General features: G+C 33.4%; 1 protein-coding gene across 2 annotated transcripts in view; it reads left to right on the top strand.

Annotated features, from left to right (window-relative positions):
• The window catches only part of TOP2B (DNA topoisomerase II beta), a 59076-nt gene that overhangs the window by 9705 nt on the left and 31674 nt on the right, over positions 1-17697 (top strand). The window contains exons 2-8 of one of the 2 annotated variants that reach the window (XM_028099063.2): positions 4247-4402; positions 5441-5531; positions 6859-6922; positions 12187-12332; positions 13196-13293; positions 14426-14638; positions 17332-17505. In XM_028099063.2, coding sequence (XP_027954864.1) covers positions 4247-4402; positions 5441-5531; positions 6859-6922; positions 12187-12332; positions 13196-13293; positions 14426-14638; positions 17332-17505 — 942 coding nt within the window. Of the gene's footprint in view, positions 1-4231; positions 4403-5440; positions 5532-6858; positions 6923-12186; positions 12333-13195; positions 13294-14425; positions 14639-17331; positions 17506-17697 lie in introns of both variants that reach the window. The other variant, XM_028099062.2, reaches the window with a different exon arrangement.

Genomic DNA, 17697 nt, shown 5'->3' with positions numbered 1-17697 from the left:
AAAAACAAATTTAAAAATCAAACCTGTGTGCCAACATATACTTGTCTCAATTAAACATGAGGATGAGAAGATTATTACAATTCAAGAATAATTTTTCAGCTTCTCAAGTAGAGCTAATAACAATGGGAAAACTGGTGGATTTACAAGTAAACCAAATAATGAAAACCTGAATGTACTGACATTAATGTGTAAAGTTTAGCTCCCCCACCCCCAAAATGAACATAATTCTTTTAGCCTACAGATAACAGATATATATCAGTCTCCTTTATCGTTTGTGGGATTGAGAGTACTTTTGTAAATGTGTAGATAGGAGTTTGCTGATCTGTTTGTGTTCAAGCTAATTTCATGATCTCTCTTCTGAATATTATTAGTAACAGTGTTAAAACTGAAGAACTACTCTGGGTGATCTTTCTTTCCTTTTTCTTTTCTAATCTTTCTTTTCTTTTTTCTTTATTCTTCTTTCTTCTTTCCTAGAGATAGTGACAATAAGAGCTGTAGGGAAGATGATCAATAGATTTTTCTCATTTTACTTAGTTTTCAGGCCCAAGGTGTTTGTATTTATACTTATTCTAGGGATGGGGCCATCCCACTGAGGGGGTGGTGTAATTGCTCTCTCTGTCCCTTCATCCCCATATTTTGATTTTTAGTGGCCTGGACATTATTCAGGGGGCAACTTTCTGCTAATAAAGAGGAGCTAAAAGAGATCATTATTTTAGGTTTCTGTGAGAAAAACTTACCTCTCAGGAGAGAACCTCCTCTTTCTGTTTGCTGCTAGTGAGCCAGTGAGCAGTGCAAACTACCATTTATTGAGAATGGGAAAGTAAAAAGACAAATCTGACTGCAATGTTAATTTCTGTTTTCTACTCTGCCAAACTTGCCAGCCTTACTTGTTTATTTTGGTTTCACTTACCTTTTTGCCTAAATTCTAGTGAGAAAGTTGGGAATGCAGAAATAATAGGTAGGTATTAACAGTGCCACTAGAAAAAAGAAACCTTCAGTTTTATTCTAGTGTAATTATGTTTTCACATACATGGGCTAATGAGCTTTTAAAGTACTTCTATATGTGTTCATTGTAGAAAATTAGAAAATGTGTATCAGAAAAAATGAAAACTTCTATTTCTACTTCTTACAGATAATTTTGATTGATATTCTGTTGGGTATATTTTATATTTTTTCCTCTGTGTGTATATATTATATAGATTTTTTCTGATGAAAATGGGCTCATTTTTTATATACCCTTGCAGTTTTGTTCACCAGTTAAGTTTTAATAAGCTACTAATTTAAAAATACTTGATTACATAATATCTTTACATAAAAGATATAGCAATAGAAGTTTATATAGTCAACACAAATAATTTTTGGTAAAAGTAACTAAAAATATTTACTCAATGAAATATCCAGGTTTAAAGGTATATATGCAAGTTTTAGAAATTATTTAGTATAAACTGGAGTTGAAATATTGACAAAGATCTCAAAACATCTGTTTTATTATATTCTATAAATAATATGTTCCTTAATGCTTTTCATTACTTTAAATAAAATGGTTCCTTTTTTTCTTTCCTTAACATGTGTCATATATTTGGGAAAAAACATTTTGACATAAAATACTTTAAGTATATTGTCAAACTTACTCTATTCCTAGAGAAAATTACAAATAGTAATCTTGTCTGACAAAGCCAACTACATCTCACTTGTTCTCTGATTTTTGAGACATTATCCTAGCAAGAATGACAACTTTTGAACTTGATAGGGATGTGTTAGGTGCAAGCCAAGCATTCCTTATTCTCAAGTATCCATTTGGGAGGAAGAAGTGATTGGTAGTGAGGGAATATGGGAGAAGTTGTAAATTCTTGAAAAAGGAGTGATAAGGGACTTTATCCTTATTTTCCCTACTTGTTGCCCTTTTAGTTAAGTGTAATTCATCAGGGCCAAACACAGAAGCCCCAATTGGGTAAACTGAGTCCTTGATTAAGTCTAATCTTGAAGATGTTTTCTTTGTTGTGGAATTTGGAGTAGTAGCCTGGGATCAGAGAGCTTTTACTTGCATGGTTATTATAAGTTCCTGACCTTTATGCCAATGATTGCAAACAGTTCTGAGTTAAATGGTAAGGAGTTACCTCCCTTTGACTCCATAGCATTTATAGTCTTTAAACACTGCTAAGAGTGTGATCTTAGTCCTTATTATTCTGATGACCCATTATACAAAATCAGTTGTGTTTTTACTTTTGGATTTGTTTCTATAAATTAATTAGCTGTCTCATGATAAAACAAGGAACATGATTAGAAATTTGGAAACTGGTTGTTTTAAAATGTAGTATATTTCTGGCTAGTTCACCATCTAACTCTTGACAGTAATAGACTATGAAGATTTTATGAAACACTTTTCTTTTGTCCAAAGCTATTTTTAATTGACTCAGAGCAGTGTTAATGGGTAACCTTATAAATGAAAGAATGTATAAGAATATAGTTTAAAATATAGAAAATGAGTTGTTTATAATACTTTTTTTTGCAATATTAAGTCTTTAATTTTATTTAAAATTTATGGTACTGGAAGATTATAATTGTTTGAATTTCCATATTACAGTTCTTGTCCTGGTTTAGACTGCTCGAGGTTATGTATTTGATTTTCATTTTTTAAGATTTTATTTATTCAAGAGGGAGAGAGAGAGAGAGCAACAGACGGGGGAGCGTCAGAGGGAGAAGCAGACTCCCTGCTGAGCAGGGAGCCCCCCCATGCAGGACTCGATCCCTGGACTCCAGGATAATGACCTGAGCCAAAGGCAGTCGCTTAACCATCTGAGCCACCCAGGCGCCCATGTATTTGATTTTTAAACATACATTTTTTAAATGTAGACTATGTAATGACTTTTTTCAAATATTAACTTTAAAGATAATGGTATGGCTATGTGTAGGACCTGAATTAAAGTGGTTTATTGCTTGTTCAAATTCATAAAATCTCTTCTATTTGTCTTCTGACTACTTCATTTCTGCTTAAGTTCAAAGACTTGTGAAGATATCTCAGTTTTCATTGTGTCTAATATGTGAATTATTTTTTGACTGTGAAAAAACATACCATTATAGCCATTTTAGTGGCATGTCTTATTTGTCAAAAATTAGGGAATTCTAGAAGGAGAGAGTGTGTTCTCTGCTATTAAGAAGACAGGGTCATTGGGGAGGGAGGGTATGTGCTATGGTGAGCGCTGTGAATTGTGTAAGACTGTTGAAATCACAGACCTGTATCTCTGAAACTAATAATACATTATATGTTAAAAAAAAAAGTAGGAAGGGAAAAATGAAGGGGGGGAATCAGAGGGGGAGACGAACCATGAGAGACTATGGACTCTGAGAAACAAACTGAAGGTTCTAGAGGGGAAGGGAGTGGGGGGATGGGTTAGCCTGGTGATGGGTATTAAAGAGGGCACGTACTGAATGGAGCACTGGGTGTTATATGCAAACAATGAATCATGGAATACTACATCAAAAACTAATGATGTAATGTATGGTGATTAACATAACCTAATAAAAAATAAAAGGGAAAAAAAAAAGACAGGGAAATCTCCAGACCTTGGGAGTTTGAGTTTGTGATCCTTATCTACTATAGGAATGGTTAGAATTAGGATCACCAACCTCTGTTTCCTTGGACCTGGCACAAAAACTAGAATCAGTGGGTGCCTCAGTATGGGGCACCTAGCACTGATTTATAAGGAATTATTGGCATGACCTATAAATGTGTGAAATTTGAGATTTCATAAGCCATGCTTAGTATTTTTAGCCATATCAGTGTATATTAGCTACATTTGTCACTATTTTGTGTAGGTTACTTTTGCCCACCACTGATAATGTAGAAGATTTGAGGACTCCTGCAGGTAGCCAGGTTCAGTTATTGTGAACCTATAACCTGGCCAGAACTCGTATTTCTTGGAAAGTTTTGAGGGCTATAAAAATTAACTTGATAACTTATAGAATTGGGAAATGTTTGTACTTCTGGATTGAATAGATGTAGGCATTTCTAGCTATTCTGGTGACTATACCTTAGTCAAAACTGCAGTTTTACACTGTACTATAAAAAGAACTGGACGGTCAGTAAATAGACCTGTGTTCTCTTTGAGACTTAAAAATCAACCTGAGAGATAATTTTGTCATTAAAAAGAAAATCTATGGTATATGTCCATATACATTTTAGTTTACCCCTTGGTAGGTTATTTAAATTTGATTTTTTGGTTAATTTTAGACTCTTTTTGATCAGAACAATGCTGCAAAAAAAGAAGAGTCAGAAACTGCAAACAAAAATGATTCTTCAAAGAAGTTGTCTGTTGAGAGAGTGTATCAGAAAAAGACACAACTTGAACATATTCTCCTTCGTCCTGATACATATATTGGGTCAGTGGAACCATTGACACAGGTAATTATTTGTTAAATTTTGAGATTAGGAGATGTGTATATGTACTTTTTAGTAAATTTTTTGTGATTGTGTGCTTTGTAAGTACATTATTTCATGTGTCTGCTCATAGGGTAGGGAGAGAGGTGTAAGAGAGGTAGAAATGTCTTCATTTTCTGCTAAAGATAAAACTAGGAGATATAAACTATCAGAGGTAAGAAGGATAGAATAAAATGGTAGTGTGTGAACTTTTTAAAAGTCCTTACATTTATGCGTGGTTTGCTTCAAATTCTAGAATGTGTACATATACACTAATGACTAATGCTTACTATGGACTTGGCTTGCACATATTATCTTGTCTGATTCTAACAATTTTAGAAAGTAAGTCCTGTTATCCCCATTTTATAGGTGAGGAAACTGAAGGTTTTTTTTTTTTTAAGATTGATTTATTTGACAGAGAGAGACACAGTGAGAGAGGGAACACAAGCAGGGTGAGTGAGAGAGGGAGAAGCAGGCTTACCGCTGAGCAGGGAGCCCGCTCCTGTCCTGGGATCAGGACCTGAGCCAAGGCAGATGCTTAAGGACTGAGCCACTGAGCCACCCAGGCGCCCCTGAAGTTTAAATAAATTTAAATAACTTGTTCAGATCCCTCAACTAGTAAGAGCTGGGGTTTAAAGCTAGATCTTTGGCTCCAAAGTCATGCTGTGTTCATACTATTTTTCTCTGTGTTCCTTATAGAAAAATACAAAACATGAAGTAAAAGTGTAAAGTTAAGATTTTTTCCGTTTTATTTAAATATCATTTCTAACAATTCTTGGTGCCTTATATTAATAAGCTGACTTTATAAATAAGAATACAGACTCAATACAAAATGAATAATATCTCAGTTTTGAAGTTATTTCAATTGAATATGCGTATAGTGAAGTTGAGTGTAACTGAAGTAGTGTATGTTTTTCTCTTTGAAGATCTAAGTAATGACAGATGTGGGCTTATACTATGTAAAACTGATGTTAAATGCTTTTTTTACCCCGTAAGTCCTTTTGAATTTTTCTTATAATGCAGCTAATGTGGGTGTATGATGAAGATGTAGGAATGAATTGCAGAGAGGTTACCTTTGTGCCAGGTTTATACAAGATCTTTGATGAAATTTTGGGTGAGTATTTGCCTAAGATTTAACTCCTCTGTGTCCTTTGGTGTGTATGTGTGTATATAAAGCCAGACTTACTGTATAAATTTTAAAGGCATATCTCTGGCTTCTATGATGAATATAAATGTTCTTCAGAAAATTTTGTACTCACTGTAATATTTTCATATCTGTACACATCATATCTTTGTGTTTATCTGTAAAGTGAATGTGTTGTATTTGGTCAGTAATCCAGTTGGTTTATAATCTTGTAAGTGTAGTCGTTTGAAGATTGCATTCGTACCAGTCACCGCGGGGGCATGTTAAAAATAGAGATTACAGGGCCTGATCCTTGCAGATTTGGTGAGTTTGCTATGAGACATGTAAAATTGGGGTTTTCCACCAACAAATCAGGAATTTCTGTTGGGCAGCCAAGTTTAACAACCATTGCTCTGAATGATCTCTGTTTTTTTCCAAATCACATGATGAAATCACAATGAAGTGTGGATGCTTAATTGATTCCTAGGGAATGCTTGCACTTTGGAAATATTTTTAGCCAAGCACTTTCTAGAGACTCTGGGCTCTGCCACCTTATCAATGCCACTTGAAGTTTCCTAGACAGCTGGGTTGTGTGGGTCTCTCTGAGCTTGTTCTGGTCCTTCTTTGGGGAAAGGATAGGGGAATAAAACTGGTTTCTTGTATTTTATACTTTTCACTCTTGCTTCCCAGCTATCCACTTGATTTTACTTTTATGTTACATAGTGTTTATCAGGAACATATTTTTTTCTATGATGTTGAATTTGACAGCTAACTTGTGTTAAAATTTGTGTAGTCATGTGTCTAACCACAGCAGTGGTTAATGTATGCCAATATATTATCAATTATAGTGCCTAGGATTTAGAATTTTGATTTCTAAGGTTGCTGAAGACTGTCTTTCTAATTTAAAAATAACTGATTTTAGCTCAGTCTGTCTATAAAACCACAAGTTTTTTGAAGATCAGGAGAAAGTAGTTGTTTCCAAGATAAAATATAATTAAACTCATTTTTTTTTTCTTTTAGATCTAACCTGGATTAGGGCATTGTAACCTGCAGATGTTTGTTTTTATTTTTATATATCACAAAATCTGCCCTTCCCCTCCCCCCATTTTGCAGTAGAAGACATAACAGTAATTTAGTGTGATATAAAATTTAAGAATATTATTTAGAAAATAAAGTTTTTATTAGAAGTTAGCAGTAATTTTAATAACTATTACCATATATAAATGTTTATATTAAGTAGGGATATACATACAGTTGTCATATATTTATTTATATAACTTTATATATTTTATTACTCATCAAAATATTTAATTTGTAGTTAATGCAGCTGACAATAAACAGAGGGATAAGAATATGACCTGTATTAAAGTTTCTATTGATCCGTAAGTATATTTCAAGTTTAACTTTTTTATGCTAAGTTGTTTTATTCTGAAAGTCCCCAAATACTCCTCAAATGAATACTGTATACAATTAGTACTCCTAAAGTTGCCCTGTTGCTTGAGATCTTGTTATTTTTGCCTCTTTTAGCCAGAATATACTATACTTTTATAGTTTCCTCTGTCATTCATGATCTTTTACTCCAAAATACTTCCTTATGGGAACACTTGGAAACCCATTTTCTCCCTCTTTGATGCTGTGGATATTGTTGAAGGTGTTTACAGTAGTCACTCAGTCTTTCCTTCTTGCCTTTGCTTTGAGAGTCAAGGTTAAGTGCTATTGCTAGTACTAGTCCCAGTTATATTATGGATTAAATTTATTTGTTAGGACCAGTATTTGGGCTTTTCCATTATTTATAACATCATTTGTAAATTAGGAACTGCTGATATTATAGAATATATACCAGGCGTTCAGCTAATTAGATCTCTCTATGGTGATTTGTTTTGGAGAACTGAAGGGGAGTGAAAATAATACCATTTTAACTTAGAAATACTACTCTTACATTGACCCTATTTTTAATAGCATGCCTTTTGTAAAATATTGCATTACATTTACATTTATAATTTTATTAGTAATTTAGAATGATAAGAATTTTCTCTAACATGAAAAATTAACCAATTCAGGTATAGTCTTACTGTCACTAATCTAATTTTAGATGGTATGGTTAAGATTAATGTATATTTATATATGAAAATATAACTTATATTTGGTTATACCATGAAGATAGCTGTATATTAAAATATTACCACATAACTACTACATAACTATGAAGTTCCAGATTTTCTTTTTCTTTCATTTTTTCCCCCCATTTGGATCCTTTCTAGAACGAATACATTCTTGAGGATTTATGTGGTTAGATGCACAGGACATTTATAAATTGTAATTTATGCAGAAGTTTAAAATAGTTTTAAGGAAATTTTAGCTTCAAGATTCCCTTTCTTCTATATTTAGAAAATTGTCAGTTAAAAACAATATATCATTTATTATGTTTTAGGAGAGCTAGCTAGTGAGTAGTAATAGATGTTGAATGTTAGATATCTTTAAGCTATTTATTTATTTATAAAGATTTTATTTATTTATTTGACAGAGAGAGACACAGCAAGAGAGGGAACACAAGCAGGGGGAGTGGGAGAGGGAGAAGCAGGCTTCCCGCCAAGCAGGGAGCCCGATGTGGGACTCGATCCCAGGACGCTGGGATCACGACCCGAGCTGAAGGCAGACGCTTAACAACTGAGCCACCCAGGCGCCCCTCTTTAAGCTTTTTAAAATTCAGAATGGAAAGACTCTGAAAACTAAGGAAGAAGGGGCTCTCTCTTAAATACATTCTTGATGAACATGGTTACAGTTACAGTTGGTTCTTTTTATCTTAATTATTTTGGCCACATTAATCCAACAACATGGACTTAAACAGCTTACATAGAATCCCATCATGACAAAGTGATCAAGAAGTGAGCTATAAAACAACTCTGTAGACTGAATAGTGGCTCTTGGTGCTGTGCCTTACCTTTAAATTTATTACAGATTCTGGACAGAGTAATTCTATGTAACTAATGCCTTTAGTGATTTCTTTCTCCCTTTTCAGTCAATAGCATTTTTGTTGTGACATAGATTATAACTAAATTTATTTGGTTCTTAATGACAATCAGATACCAGTTTTTCTAATTTCTCTCTGTTATTTTAATTAGTTCTGCTAGAAAGTTCTTTTATTTCAATATAAGACAAAAATTCATAGCTACTTCCAAGGAAGAAGGTGTGAATTTTATGTTTTTGTTTATAAATCATTGGTGAGAGACTATTGAATCTTTTTCCTGCTTTTAATTGAAATATATAGTATATATTTTAATATATGTTTGAAATATTAAAATATATATTTACAATTGGCAGTAGACAGGCATTTTGGGAGATGTTGCTGATCCTTATATTTTGTTATTTATTTAATTGTGTTTCTGAATTTTAACCATAACATTTTGTCTTTTGTGAATTTCTTCCCATAAGCTCATTCCTTTTTTCTTTTACTATGTATTAACACAGAATTAATGCTATTTTTATAAAAATGAATTTTATTTCAGAGACAATTTTAGATTTCTTATTTAAGAAGTTATTTAAAAGCAGAATTGAAATGGGAAAACATGCTATTCTGCAGTTTATTTCTTTGACCCAGTTTTTTTTGCTGTCCATTTTTGATATCCTCTGTTTCATTCTTTTTAACATTTTGTATAGGAGATTTAAAATTTTTCTTTGTGCATGTGTGTACATGAACTCTGTGTAAAGGACAGGTTAGATTTTGATAGTTAATGGGTTAAGTGTGGAGGCTATACAGCACAGCTTACCTCTTACTCTTTCAATAGTACTCTGTAATATGGGGATAAAATTTTAATAATAACCATGGTTGTAAAAGGCATAAGAATACATTAGCAAGGGGTACCATGCAGAATTTGGACAGCTCTTTTAGAAAATTAGAGAAATTGGCGCAACTTTTTACAAAGGAGCTTAAAACTCTTTATACGATGGTTAGTATTTGCTGGTGTCTATCTGATTAAAAACAAATGTGGAAAACACATTAACCAGAGTTCTAACAGTCCTTCTAGTTTAACTATTCTTGTTTATGTAAGGTTAAAAATCTTAAATCTGTAGCTTTAAAAAAATAGTACACACTCATATTGAAATATGTATACAGATACATTTTTATTTTTTTAAAAAGTAGGATTATATACTTTTTCTATTTTTATTTGACATATTGTGGACAGCCTTTGTTATTAACTTATATAGATTTACTTATCGTTGTTTAACCTATTACTAGTTATTTTATTATGTCGATATATCATAATTTAACCTCTTAACAGTTAATATTAGATATTTAGATTATTTCCCAGGTTTCTTTTTAGCTTTAAATATTTCAAAACTTTATTTGTAGCTTATTCAAACAGAGTATTCTTTTTCCTAGTATTTCTGTGAAGATTATTGATGGAGCAAAGAATATAGTTATAGAACTCTGAATCATTGTTTAGAGCTTACAGAACTAAATGCCAGATCTGGGAAGAGATTATAGATTGAAATTTTTCAACAGAGAGAGGTGACTTTGATAGAAAGTTCAAATTTCATACTCATATAGACTTATTGAATATGGGAGATGTCAAGCCTTATTTTTTGTAAACTGTGATAAAGATAATGAATTTACAAAATACCTATCTTAATTATAGTACCACATATGCTATGCTAAATTGATGAAAACAATTTTAAAGGTTTACTCATGAGTGTATTAGCTTTGTTTCATTCTGAGATACTTAAGATCTGTAATTTTCCATTCATTGCCTTTCTTTATTTCCTTTAGAATTCTTCTTTATTAATTTTAAGCCTAACGCTGGGAACTATTTGGAAGTCTAAAAAAGTAGTGTAGTATCTGGCCCTTGTTTCTACGGTCCACTGTCTTTAGGAGGCACAAGTGAAAGTATATAGTAGGCAATTTGAAACTGTCACATACTTAAACATTCAGCTGTGTATTCTGTAGAGAGTGTGTATCCACAAGCAATATAATCTAATCATCACCTGGGGTACCCAATCAATAATTTAGTTTTTTTTTTTTTTTTTCCCTGGCTAGTCTTGGTATATAAGGAAGGCTGGGAAACATTGTTATAGGCTGGGTAAAAGACTTAATGGAGAACTGAAAGTCACAAACTGACTCTCAAAGTTAGGGTAAATTTTGGCTAGGCAAAGAGTAAAAAGACATTAAGGAAGGGAAAGACCACTAAACAAAGAAATGGAAGAACTGGGAATGAACATTCAGGACAAGTAATAAACTGACTTGAAGGAAAAGTAGGATACATGTTGCAAAATAGTGGGAATTAAATTTGGCGATAATTAAGGATCTGGATAATGGGCTGTGAACATGCAGTAGAGGGACTTTTAAGTTTGATTTACAGTATTTAAGGTGATATCAGTCTAGACTGGTAAATTGTCATTTGGGATAAAGAAAGGACTGAATACTGATAATAAAAGAACCTAAGGACAAACTAGTAAGTCTTGATGACTAAGGACTCTAGAGAATGATCAGGAGATCTGAATAAAAAAATGCTATCAAAATTTGAGCCTTAGGACATTTGAAGAGTTGAACCTGTATTGGACAGTGAGGGAAGGAAAAGTTTGGTTGCTGATTAGGGAAAGAAGATGTGCTAAAAGTTATTTGTTAGCTTGCTTTCTTCCTTCCTCCCTCCCTCCCTCCTTCCCTCCTTCCTTCCTACTTAATTTGATTTAATTAATTGATTTCCCCCTGGGTATATGGTTTTAATTTTGGCTTTTATAACAAGTTTTTTAGTTGTGATAACTAATTCTAATACCTCTTCAGAGATTAAGGTGTGTATGTGTGAGTGAACCTGTATATCTAACTATGAATCAGATTGTCAAATGGTAACTTTTTAAACCAATTCTTAGTGTTGGTTATGAAGCTGTGTTTCTTTGTAAATTTGGCTTTTAAATGGGTAAAGGCATTATAGTATATACTACTCAGAATGATAGTATATACTACTCAAAATTTTCCATCAGGACTACTGCCTGTGTCAAGTTGCTTTAGCTACAGGAGCCTCTACTGCATACCATTCAGGGTTTAAATGGATGGTTTTGTGATAGGAAAACCTAAAAAACCTAAAATAGGTAAAATCTAGATATTTTAAAAATATTAAAATTAGTTTATGACAGTGATTGCCATAATGCAAACAACCCTGTAATATTTAGGGTGAGAATGGAATACATTTCACGCTGTTTGTCCTTTTCCATATGTACTGCAGCAATAGTTAGGGAATGAAAATGGCAATGGCTCCTGGCTCTGCAGAGCTTGTGGTTTACAGGTGGTGTAATGGTAGAATGAAGCAGGAAGATCCTGGCTAATACAGATGAAAGGAAAACAATCTGGAGCTGACTTCTGGTAAAAGCTTCACTGCTTTTACTGTTTTCTGGGAGGTTGAGAAGAGTTTCTTTTCCTAAGAAATTTTTCAGCATTACCTGTAGGTCTTAGTGGCCCTAATTTGAATTATGACTCGGGTAGAAAAGTGTGTCCTCAGCAAATATTTTCTTGAAAGATGAGTGTCTTCCAATTAGTAATGGGTGGAGTTTTGTTTATAATTACTCAGGTTTGTTCTGGATTACTTTACTTTTTATGGAAGTTAATATGCCTTTAAACCATGGTAAGCTCTAAACTCTGCTTGTTTATTTACAGTGAATCAAATATTATAAGCATTTGGAATAATGGGAAAGGCATTCCAGTAGTAGAACACAAAGTAGAGAAAGTTTATGTTCCAGCGTTAATTTTTGGACAGCTTTTAACATCCAGTAACTATGATGATGATGAGAAAAAAGTAACAGGTAAAGTCTAAATAGCTGATCAGAATTTTTTTTTATACTTCCAACATAAAATTTAACTATTCCTTTATGAAATGTTATAGAAAAGGAAACCTGTGTAGCTTTATTGTGAGAAAATTCTTTTCAGAATTAGTATCTATAAAAAACTATCATGTGTAAGTATTATCTTGATTATAGTCTGACAGAGATATTTTAAAAGCTTAATTGATAGTACTTTGCCTTATGCTACAACTCCTAGAACTCTAACCTGGCTAACAGTTTTGAGTTTCGAATTAGGGTGCTGATGAAAATCAAATGTATGATTCCTATATATGTGAATTTCTTATTGCATAAGAGAACCATGTCTTTTGGTATCAATTCAATTACTTCTAAACTGTTTCACAAGGGTCAAGATTGCAAATCTAGGTTTTGTAAATAGAGTTGAAGTGCTTTGATCAAAACCAGTGTTTTTCTACGTATTTCCATTGCTCAAGTGGGTTGATGGTTTTTATTTATTTTTTAAAGCCAGAGCTTTAGGAAGTGATGTAGATTAAATTTTTGTAATAGAGAAATAACTTTGATAGAAAGGTCAGATTTCATACTCACACAGATTTACTCGATTATAGGAGATAGCAAGCTTAATTTTTTTTGAAATTGTGATGAAGTTAATCTACAAAATGCATGTTACTTATATTACTGTATGTGCTAAATCTTAATTGTATTTTTCTTTAAATGAAAAAATCTAAATATACTCTGAAATATTCAATTGGTGATTGTTAAAATAATGCAGTAAGTGGAACTATCTTGCAACAGACCTGTCCCATGGTAGTTAACAAAGTTCCTAAAATCCTTTTCATTAAATCTTTCACATTTGATTTTTCCTACAGGTGGTCGCAATGGTTATGGTGCAAAACTTTGTAATATTTTCAGTACAAAGTTTACAGTAGAAACTGCTTGCAAAGAATACAAACATAGTTTTAAGCAGGTATGATAGAAATGTGTCTAATTTGTGTGTGTGTGTGTGTGTGCTGTGTTGCTTTGCTAAGATAATAGAACCTTAGGTAAACAGCAATGATGCCTGTATCACTTTTTTTTTTTTTTTAAAGCATTAAGCATGTCAGTAGAGTAAAAAGACTTGAGAATGCCTAGGAGATTTTACATAAATCTTTCTCCTGTTCCTTGAAAATGAAGAGCTTTATTTAATAGACTTTTCCTTTAACCTAGTTAAGCACTACTGGTAATGTCTTGAACCTTACAGACTAATTGAAATGTATCCACTTAGCATATTTGAAAAATTCCTCATTGATTCATCAAGTTCATATTTCAAAATTCTGTCTTATTTTACACTGGTAGGCCTTTGAAAATAGTTTGAAATTTTACATAAGGTAAAGTAATTTGGTCAGGGAAAGCATAATATTTATTTATGTAAAATTCTAAATGATTATGTTGAATTTCAGTTATTTTACTAATAGTATATAAAGTTGTGTGGTTCATTTTGCTTATTTTCAAATGAGGTTATTATGATAGTGTTCTCCCCACCGCCATCTGTGGTTTCACTTTCCATGGTTTTAGTTACCCGCGGCCAACCGCGGTTCAGAAGCAAATGATCCTCCTTCTGACATACCATTGGAAGGTTAGTAGTAGCCTAATACTCTGTCACAGAGCCTACATCACCTCACTTCATCTCGTCATGTAGGCATTTTATCATCTCACATCATCCAAGAAGGTTGAGTACAGTACAATAAGGTATTTTGAGAGAGAAAGACCACATTCATATAACTTTTATTAAGTATAATTGTTCTATTTTATTATTATTAACCTCTTACTGTGCCTAATTTATAAAGTAAGCTTTATCATAGGTGTGTATGGAAAAAACAGTTTATATAGGGTTTGGTAGTCTCCATGGTTTCTGGTTTTGGAACATAGATAAGGAGGGACAACTGTAGTAGTTTTTAAATTTTTTTCATCTCTAATATCAATTTCAAGGATTTGTTTGGTTTGTTGTAAAGCTGGAAATGGATATAGTTGTGGTAAATGAATGTATTTCATGAGTTGAGTCTTTATGTATAATAAAATAGAAGCATTATAGAAATATTTGAGTATTTTTTCTTTTAAAGACATGGATGAATAACATGATGAAGACTTCTGAAGCCAAAATTAAGCATTTTGATGGTGAAGATTACACATGCATAACATTCCAACCAGATCTGTCTAAATTTAAGATGGATAAGCTTGACAAGGATATTGTGGCCCTCATGACCAGAAGAGCTTATGATTTGGCTGGTTCATGCAAGGGGGTCAAGGTCATGTTTAATGGAAAGAAATTGCCTGTAAGTGTCTTCTAAAATAGTAAATGCTTTGTTATTTTCTGGGCAGCTTACAGTTAAATCTAACTACTTTAAGCAACCAGTTATCTTTTAGAACAATTAAAAATACAACACAGGATTCTATTTTACTTTCATTTATTCCATTTCCAGTGCTCCTAATTTCTTGGTATAGATCTAAGTTTCTGATATTAATCATATTTCTTCTGCTTGGAAATCTTTAATTTCTTATAGGTAGGTCTGGCAATAAATGCCCTCAGTCTGTTTGAGAGAGTAATTTCCTTTACTTTCAAAAGATACAGAATTTCCCTGGATATAGAATTACGGGTTTACAGTATTTTTCTTTTAATGTCATCCAGTTGTCTTCTTGTTTGCATGGTTTCTGCTGTAGTTCATATCCTTCTTCCTCTGTTGGTAAGGTGCTTATTTTTCCCTTTGGCTGCTTTGAAGATTTTCTCTTTGTTTTTTTGTTTTGTTTTGTTTTGTTTGAGTATGGTATTCTTAGGTGTTTATATGGGGGTTTGGCTTTGTTTTTTGATGTGTATTTTTTTCATTCTATTTTCTGAGCTTGGATCTGTTTGGTGTCTGTCACTAATTCTGGAAAAATTTTGGCCATTTCTCAAATATTTCTTTTCTGTTCTTTCCTTCTGGCATTCCAGTTATGCACATGTTATATAGTTTGGAATTGTCCTAAGCTCCTGAATGTTTTGCTCTGCTTTAGTCACTATTTTCTCTTTGTGTTTTTCTCTTTGTGTTTTAGTTTGTTTAATTTCTCCTTCCCTATTTTTAAGTTCACTAATTTTTTCCTTTAATATGTCATGTCTGTTGATGAGTCTGCTGATGGCATTCTTCATATCTTCTCTTGTGCCTTTGATTCCTAGCATTTCCATTTGATTCTTTCTTAAAGCTTCCATCTCTCTGCTGAAGTTGTATATTGTGTACCTTTTACATTAGAGCCTTGAACATAGTAATCAGTTATTTTAAATGCCTTATATGATAGTTAAAACATCTGTGACATATCTGAGTCTGGTTCTGATGATTGCTTTGTCTTTTCAGTCTGTTTTTTCTTGCCTTTTGGCATGCCTTGTATGCTTTTGTTGACAGTCAGCCCCGTTGTATAGGATAGTAGATACGGAGTAAATAGGCTTTAGTATCAGGATTTATATTTAATCCGTACAGGAAATGGCTGCGTTTGCAGTTTATTGTTTTTGTACTTAACTAGCACTAAGGTTTGTTGTTGCTTTTGGCACCAGAAACTTAAAATTCTTCCTTGTTTTTGTCTTTTGTTTTTGGGCCTTGCCTTGGAGCTGCCCCTCCAGGAGGGTCTGTCTCTGCAGCCCAACCTGCTGAAATCCACAGTTATTATTGGAGGTCTGTTAACATGGTGGTAGGTTGTAGGATACTTATGTCTGACTGAGTCTCAAGACTTTGGAGTACATTCTGGCCCTCTGTCTCAGGGATTTGGCCTTCACAAGTGTTTCTATCTCTCTTCTAGAAGTAGAGATTTTTCCACTGCCCTTTATTTTTTTCCCCTAACTGCAGCATGTATCCACCAGTATTCTCATTTAGTATTCTTCAGGATCCCTGCTCCTTAAAATAAACTTTTTTTTTTTTCTTAAATGAGTTGGGAGTGGGATGAGGTAGGGCTGGAATTATTTTATTCCAGCTATAGTGATATTTTACCAATACTCTTTATCAGTATCTTTCCCCCTGCAAATTAAGGTTTTTGTTTTCTTTGGTTTTTGTGGATGGGATGGGTAAGGGAGAGGAGTCCAGGTGGAATTCCCAATGGCTGCTATTATTCTCTCCCCTCAACCAGCAGCACCGTGGTGGGGAGCTTTTTCTAGAGTTTCCCTGACCTTCCCTGTAAGAACCTGCTGGAGTTTCTGGAGAAAAAGCCTGTAAGTGTAGGAACCCCTTATGATGACAATCCTCAGGTACTTCACATACCCATACTGTCCACATTTGTCCTACAGCAACTTGTCAAAATTCCTGGTTTAATGTTCCTTTTGGCTTATATGACATTAGGCAGCTTCTGCCTCACTTAAGCAAATTGGTTAGTATTCTGTGTCTCCTTATAGACACCTGTTTCTCTTCAGACTCAGGATGGCCAGCTGTCCTGTGAATTCAGTTTTTTTTTTTTTGAGGGTTCTTGAAAAATCAGTTTGCTGTCTGACCAGCTGTTTTCTTGTAAGGGCAGAAGCTTCTTTTCTTTTTTTTCTTTAAGCCTTCTATATGTCTGAACTCAAACTAGATGTCTACTTTGTCATTTTAAAACTTAAACTCTTGAAAGAGTTTATAATTTACCTGTCCTGGGTGGGGGGATGGGTTAGCCTGGTGATGGGTATTAAAGAGGGCACGTTCTGCGTGGAGCACTGGGTGTTATGCACAAACAATGAATCATGGAACACTACATCAAAAACTAATGATGTGTGTGTGGTGATTAACATAACAATAAAAAAATAAAATAATTTACCTGTCCTTCATAACCTCTCTTTATCAGATACATATAGAAATGAATTCCTTTTTAAAGGGCAGGAATCAAGGAATACAGTGGGGGAAGTCATGAAGGTTTGGATCTGAGGAGTAAGAGCTGTTGTGAATGAGGGAAAATGAAACTGTAAGAGTACCTGATGGCATTCACCTAGTTGAGCTGCCAATATAAGATTGTTTATTGGTTTTGGTTTTCTAATTAATAGGTAAATGGATTTCGCAGTTATGTAGATCTTTATGTGAAAGACAAGTTGGATGAAACTGGAGTGGCACTGAAAGTTATTCATGAACTTGCAAATGAAAGATGGGATGTTTGTCTCACACTGAGTGAAAAGGGATTCCAGCAAATCAGCTTTGTAAATAGTATTGCAACAACAAAAGTAAGTGTGCTAATTCTTTGTTGCCATGTCAGTGATAAAACAATCCTTCATTAAAAACAAAATAAAAAACAATAACAACCCCAAATCTGCTTTTGTGAAATCAAAATTGGCTTATGAAAATGAGAGCTTATTTTCCATGAAAATCACTCATGGTTTATATAAACATTCACTGAGCATTGAGTTTATATGATT

The sequence above is a fragment of the Eumetopias jubatus genome, unplaced genomic scaffold (assembly GCF_037043125.1).
Source record: "Eumetopias jubatus isolate StellerSeaLion01/CBP00866 unplaced genomic scaffold, mEumJub1_p1.0 scaffold_1, whole genome shotgun sequence".
Taxonomy (NCBI): Eukaryota; Metazoa; Chordata; class Mammalia; order Carnivora; family Otariidae; genus Eumetopias; species Eumetopias jubatus.
This window is presented reverse-complemented; position numbering and strand designations above follow the sequence as displayed.